Genomic DNA, 6,658 nt, shown 5'->3' on the forward strand with positions numbered 1-6,658 from the left:
TTTTCCGGCGCCGCCGCTGTTCTTTTGAGACGGAATTTCCGTCGTTAGATTTTTTTCCCGTTTTTTTTTATTTTTTTTTATTTTTTTATTTTGAGACGGAATTTCCGTCGCTAAAATTGCCATTTTTTTTATTTTTTTAATTCTTTTATTTACCTGTATTCTAATACTTTCATCATGCAACATAATAGATAAACTTTAAATAGTAACCAACAATCAACGATAATCAACAAAGTATCCAACAATCCAAATAGTCAACGATAATCAACAAAGTATCTAACAATCCAAATTCTAGTTAAGTTAGCACCTAGCAAAATAGATTCAAGTTCCTAAAACAAACATAATCAAGGGGGTGGTAGATTCCTCATCTCAGCTAGCAGCTTCATGAACTCGGCTTTCTGTGCCTGCAACTGTGCCTGTACGTCTGCACGCATCTGAGCCTCTCTAGCTTGTGCCTCCTCTCGTATCTGCGCCTCTCTAGCCTCCATCTTAGCCTGCATCTGAGCCTCGTACTCCTTCATCTTATCGGCTAAAACTGCATCAAGCTGAGGCTGTGAGCTAAAACTGGCTCCTTGATTGGATCTAGAGGTGGAGGTGTAAGCATGAGAACGTGAACCAATCCCAAAAACTCGCTTCTTGGCCGATACGCCTCCAACTGCATCCAGTAGTAACCTGTTCATGTCTACCTCCTGAGACTCAGAGCCATCATTTAACTGAGATTGAGCTAGCTCTGCAGTCTTGGCAGTCACTTGGGCCTGTTTTTGTAGTTAATAAAAACTTTATAAGTTAATCATTAAGTATAGATACATAAAGATGAATTTGTGATAACTTAATTTAAGGATTTCATACGTATGCATCTCGAGCTCTGGGATAGGTGAATTCTCCAGCCTTCGCATGCAAGACATTGAAGATACTCCAGTCCACTTCTTCAGCTGGAACTCCTTGTTCTCTCTTCAGTTCAAACAAATTAATAATAGTTAATAAAAATTTAAAGAAATTTAAGTTAGTATTTAATTAATACTAACTTACCAGTACTACAGCATGCTGCTGTAGGGCATTTCTCGACCCTCCTCTATGGATGGAAATACCAGTACCAGGCCCATCAGGCTCAGACATCCTATTCTTTTGTGCTTTGGCTGCCTTAGCCTTCACTTCATCCTTGTTCCAATATTCTAACCACTTTTCCCACACATTCTGCCTCATCCAAGGAGGTCGCTCAGGTCTGCCCTTCTTCATTTTATGAATCATATCTTTATAACGAACAGTAGCCCTGGCATACCACCTAGCGTATACCGCCTCATCAGTGAGGTCATCCTTCCACCAATACACTTTCTGCAAGCATAACCCAACAAACAAACCAAAACAATATCAATTCAATAAAGTGAATATATCATTAAATGAAGGGACACAACCCAACAAACCAAAACAATACCAAATAATTCATAATATCATCAACTTCAGTAAATATATCATTAGATGAAGGGACACCGCTCAACAAACAATTCAAAACCAAATTGAAATCAACATAACTAAAATTTATCATAAAATTAAGGGACACAGCCCAACAAACAATTGAAAACAATAAGTAATTAAACCTTAAATTTAGCCCAGTAATCCTGTTTCGTTGCATCCGGCACTGCTCTCCATGTCCAGCCATCATGATCCATGTTGGTTTTAAAACTGTTTGTGATTGTGGTTGGAACGGCATGATATGGATACATAAAGTCCCTGAATCCAACATAAAACAATAAGTGTTAAAGTTAAATAATTTCAAAATAAAATAGTAAGTGTTAAAATTAAATAATTTCATACCCCTCGCCGAAAGTCAACTCCACACGACCACCATCATCAGCTGCAGATCCTGAAGAACTGGCCGAGACTCGTGATGACGAAGTCCCTCCTCCACTCATCTAATCATTAAAAATACACACAAATTAATATAAATTTAAAACATGTATTCTTATCAATTTACAAAAAAATAAACATGTATAACAAATATTTTAACATTTAACATACTAATCATTGTCAGAATCACTTAAATCATTATCCTCCTCCTCATTATCTTCATCAGACAAGTCAACCTCTTCTTCGGTTTCATCTTGATCGTCATCTTCAATATCTACTGTACCACCACTTGGATGAATTGAAATCGGATCATCATCTATAAGTGGGGTTCTATGGCTATCCAATTCATCCTCTTGGAAAGCATGAGATAATTGGGAAGGAACTTCAACTTTTGGTCTAGCTTTAATTTTGCAAACTTCCCACCAATCTTTTTGTCTTCGATTTAAACTCGGATACGAACAAAAAAACACTTGAATGACTTGCTTAGCTAAGACAAATGGCTCGTATTTTGGATACCTACGTCGATGGTTTATAGAAACCAATTTGAAATCAGGATGCACCAATGTACCCGATGATGAGTTATCAAACCACTCACATTTGAACAATGTGGTCTTTTTAATAGGTAGGCCTGGATATTCTAATTCAAATACTTCCAACAACCTCCCATAGAAGTCACTTTCGGTTGCACTAAAGTTCGACCCTTTATACAAACTCCACTATTCATTGTCGCTCTCCGTGTCCCATGAGTCAAAGTGTGAAATTTGTATCCATTTACATAATATCCATGATATGTCTTCACTTCTCGCAATGGCCCCTTAGATAGGTCACGCAAGTAAGTGTTGACGATATTATTTGCAGGATTTTGTACCTACAATGAATAGAGGTCAATCGTGTTATACAACTACATTCTTATTGTGCAAATAATTCTATAATATTATTATAACTCACATATGTGAAGAACCATTTTGCGAAGTCTTTATCCAACATACTATCGATCTCAGATCTTGTTCTTGTTGGATATGCAACTTCCATTTCTTCAACGAATAAGCTTCGACCATAACAATTTTATAAGAAAAGATTTGATAATTATTTGAACTTTAAAATATAATGTATCAAAGAAAACTTACTTTATATATGTTGCAACTTCCTCACAATTGAGTAAAACGTATATATGAGCAGCATCATACTCTTCGTCTGTCAAATATCTCTGACATCTTCCCAAAACTTCAACCAACTTGCTTGAAAATTGATAGATTATCTAGATGATCGTCATGTGAAGCATTACTGCCATCAAAATTACGTGGTATATTTCTATGCCTCGTACTCACATAATCCTCAAAATAATACGAACAGAACGTTGAATCCTTCTCCACTAGATAAGCATTGCAAATGGAACCTTCAACTCGCGATTTATTTCTCACATTATTCTTCAACTTTCGCAAATACCTACGAGTTAAATAATGAATAAACCTACAAGTATTCATATAATTGTATAGTATAGTTATTAATATGAAATGTACCTTTCAAATGGGTACATCCAACAATATTGTACTGGTCCGGCAATTCGAGCTTCGTCGGCTAAATGGACAGGTAGATGCTCCATTGAATCAAAGAAGCTTGGAGGGAAAATGCGCTCAAGCTTACATAAAATTATTGGAATGTTTTCATGTAGCCGACACATGTCATCAACGGTAATGCTAGTAGATGTCAAATCTCTAAAAAAGATACTCAAATCAGTAATTGATTTCCACACATGTAGTGGAAGAAGCTCACGAAATGCAATGGGCTATATTCGTTGCATTAACACATGACAATCATGACTTTTTAGCCCAAACATCTTCAACTTCTTCATATCCAAACATCTACTCATGTTTGATACATACCCATCTGGAAATCACAGTTCTCTCAACCATTCACACAACACCTTCTTTTCAGCATTGTCCAGTGTGTAACAAGCTTTTGGGTACTTTGCAAGTGATCCACTTTTCATCAACTCTGGTCTAAAACAATATTTGTTCAACTCTTCTCGAGACTTTGGAGTGTCCTTTGTCTTTCCCTGAACATTCATCACAGTGTTGAACAAATTGTCAAACACATTCTTCTCTATATGCATAACACCGAGATTATGTCTAATTAACAAAGAACTCCAATAGGACAGATCCCAAAATATGCTTCTTTTTTTCCAACCACATTGAGTTTGCTTAGAGATGTGGATATTTGTTTCAACCCCATCCAACTCTGTCACTTTCTTAAGACCGAATCTCTCTACTTCATTCAAAACCTCAAATCCTGATCTTACTTCAGGTGGGCAAGCAGTACAAATCTTATTCTTCAAAAATGCCCTTTTATTTTTACGAAAAGGGTGATTAGGAGGTAAGAACTTTCGATGATTGTCGAGCCAAGATTGTTTACCACTGCATGATAGAGTAAAAGCTTCACTTTCACTCTTGCAATGTGGACACGCTAATCTTCCAGCAGTACTCCAACCAGACAACATGGAATACGCCGGAAAATCACTAATGGTCCAAAGCAAAGCAGCTCGCATTTGAAAATTATTCTTCAGGGAAACATCATATGTCTTTACTCCCACTTCCCACAGCTCTTTCAACTCTGCTATGAGTGGTTGTAGAAAAACATCAATTTTCTCTTTAGGATTGCGTGGCCCTGGCACTAAAACAGTTAGGAACATATATTGTTCCTTCATACACATCCATGGAGGTAGATTGTATGGTGTTAAAATAACAGGCCACGAAGAATATTGTTGGCCAGATTGACCAAATGGTTGAAATCCATCTGTACTAACACCCAATCTTATATTACGACTTTCAGATCCAAATGTAGGAAAAGTAACATCCAAATGTTTCCATGCAGCTGAGTTTGAAGGATGCCTCATCACACCATCCTCTACATGTGATGCATGCCAGCGCATTTCTTTTGTTGTAGCATTAGATGCATAAAGTCTCTGAAGTCGAGGAGTTAGGGGAAAATAAAACATTTTTTTAACCGCCAATTGTGTCTTATGTTTTCCCCGGCGATCTTCATTGATGTTCTTGTATCGTGGTTGCTGACAAAATTTGCACTCAACCAATGCACTATCATCGCCCCAGTAAATCATGCAATTGTTGGTGCAACAATCTATCTTCTCGACATGTAAACCCATTCCACGCAACAACTTCTTGGTTTCATAGAAGTTTTTGGGCACTAGATTATCTTTGGGTACTATCTACTTCATTAATTGCAAGATTTGGTCAAAACACTTCTCTGATAGATTATTTTCATATTTCAATGCCATCAGACGAGCAACAAGAGACAATTGTGTATGTGTCTCACAACCAGGCCATAATTCTTTATCGGCGGCTTTCAACATATCGAAAAAAAAATTAGCTTCAGGATGTGGGGGCTCTTCTGTGTATTCCATTGTAAAAGTAGGACCAGCAGCATCCATCACCATCGTCCTATACGTATTTGTTCGCTCAGCAGTCGAAATAGTCACATTCTCTGAGGTTTCCCCATGAAACTTCCAAATATGATAATTGGGTATAAATTTATTTTGGGCAACGTGGAGTCGAACTACAAACTGGGGTTGATAAGGTATGTTTTTGCATTTCTTGCAAGGACACTTAATCTTATCTCCATCCATAAATCTTGGCTGATTGGTTGCAAATTCAATAAACGATTCTAATCCAGCCAAAAAATCTAAACTTAAACTGCGATCAGCACGATATCATGTATACATCCATTCCCGGTTAAGATTCATCCTGAATATTGTTCAAACAATTTTAATCTACTAAGTTCTCAAATTTCCCAAATCCCCAAATTCATCACCATTCACCAACAATATAAAAAATAGTTCAATAAAATTCAAACTAAGTCTAACACAAAATCGTCTCTCCCCCACCGGCGATACAAGCTCACCGGTGATTGATAAACCTACCAACATTGCCCCACTTTGTTGCATCCAGGACCTCTAACTTCTGCCGAAACAGAATAGGCGGCGGCGGAGGGGCGATTTCGGTTCTTCTTCTCGTAGATCCCCTGGCCTTGAATTGTAGATTGCAGACGTTGCGGAGGTAGAGGCTGACGGCGCGGGCTGCGAAGGTGTTCCTCAGCGGTAATAGCCGGTGGAGGCGGAGGACGGTGAATGGTGAAGGCAGTGGACGGCGGTGGGGTGGCTGGAGGCGGTAGGGTTCATCATTAATTTAGGGATTTAGGATTTTATGGAAAAAGAAGGGGAGAGAAGGGAGAAAGAAATCTGGCGCTGAAAAGCTTGAAATTAAATTTTGAGACGGAATAAATCTGTCGTTAGATTTTAATTTAATTATTATAAATTTTAAATTAATCTTTGAGATGGAAATAATTTGTCGTTAATTTTATTATTATTATTATTAATTCTAAAATAAATTTTGAGACGGAAGTTATCTGTCGTTAACTTTTAAATTTATTATTATTAATTCTAAATTAAAATTTAAGACGGAAAATATCCATCTTTAGAATTTTGAGACGAAAATTCCGTCTTAAATTCCGTCTCAAAAGCAGACCCGACCGAACCCATATTTCTGTCGTAAAATCCGTCGTACGTGACGACCCGTGTTGGGGATCCGTCTCTAATTCCGTCGCAAAAATAAGGTTTTTTTGTAGTGATATTTAGTGCGAGTGAAAAATATTAAGTAATTTGATATTTTATCAGTATAAATATTGAATTTTTTTTATGTCTTGTTCTTTATCATATACACAATTTGTTATTTTTTGCACTTCAAGATTTAGGAATCTCGGACCAAAATTCATCATAGTATTTATTAATGTTGGGCGAGGGTTT

General features: G+C 37.1%; 1 protein-coding gene across 2 annotated transcripts; it reads right to left on the reverse strand.

Annotated features, from left to right (window-relative positions):
• Positions 1-220: 220 nt before the first annotated feature.
• On the reverse strand, positions 221-5,744 carry LOC130990137 (uncharacterized). Of its 2 annotated transcripts, XM_057914338.1 has the most exons (9): positions 3,363-5,741; positions 2,970-3,288; positions 2,791-2,890; positions 2,014-2,710; positions 1,810-1,907; positions 1,593-1,725; positions 1,027-1,329; positions 847-948; positions 221-752 (listed from the first exon to the last, which is right to left on the reverse strand). In XM_057914338.1, exons 5-9 carry the CDS (start codon positions 1,905-1,907, stop codon positions 342-344), a joined length of 1,047 nt encoding a protein of 348 aa, XP_057770321.1. In that variant the 5' UTR covers positions 2,014-2,710; positions 2,791-2,890; positions 2,970-3,288; positions 3,363-5,741; the 3' UTR covers positions 221-341. The 2 variants fall into 2 exon arrangements, 1 of the variants encoding a protein (XP_057770321.1); XR_009090842.1 differs by lacking the exons at positions 221-752; positions 847-948; positions 1,027-1,329; positions 1,593-1,725; positions 1,810-1,907 and having other exon boundaries at positions 1,915-2,710; positions 3,363-5,744.
• Positions 5,745-6,658: the final 914 nt, after the last annotated feature.

Source organism: Salvia miltiorrhiza, chromosome 6, assembly GCF_028751815.1.
Source record: "Salvia miltiorrhiza cultivar Shanhuang (shh) chromosome 6, IMPLAD_Smil_shh, whole genome shotgun sequence".
NCBI classification, from domain to species: domain Eukaryota; kingdom Viridiplantae; phylum Streptophyta; class Magnoliopsida; order Lamiales; family Lamiaceae; genus Salvia; species Salvia miltiorrhiza.

What these genes read in the sequence shown, in the direction of transcription:
- LOC130990137 (XM_057914338.1), bottom strand. Translation starts at nt 1,907, where the DNA reads ATGAGTGGAGGAGGGACTTCGTCATCACGAGTCTCGGCCAGTTCTTCA. An exon ending in ATTACTGGGCTAAATTTAAG is followed by an intron (nt 1,330 to 1,592) that starts GTTTAATTACTT and finishes TTATGCTTGCAG; the next exon opens with AAAGTGTATTGGTGGAAGGA. An exon ending in AGCAGCATGCTGTAGTACTG is followed by an intron (nt 949 to 1,026) that starts GTAAGTTAGTAT and finishes TTTGAACTGAAG; the next exon opens with AGAGAACAAGGAGTTCCAGC.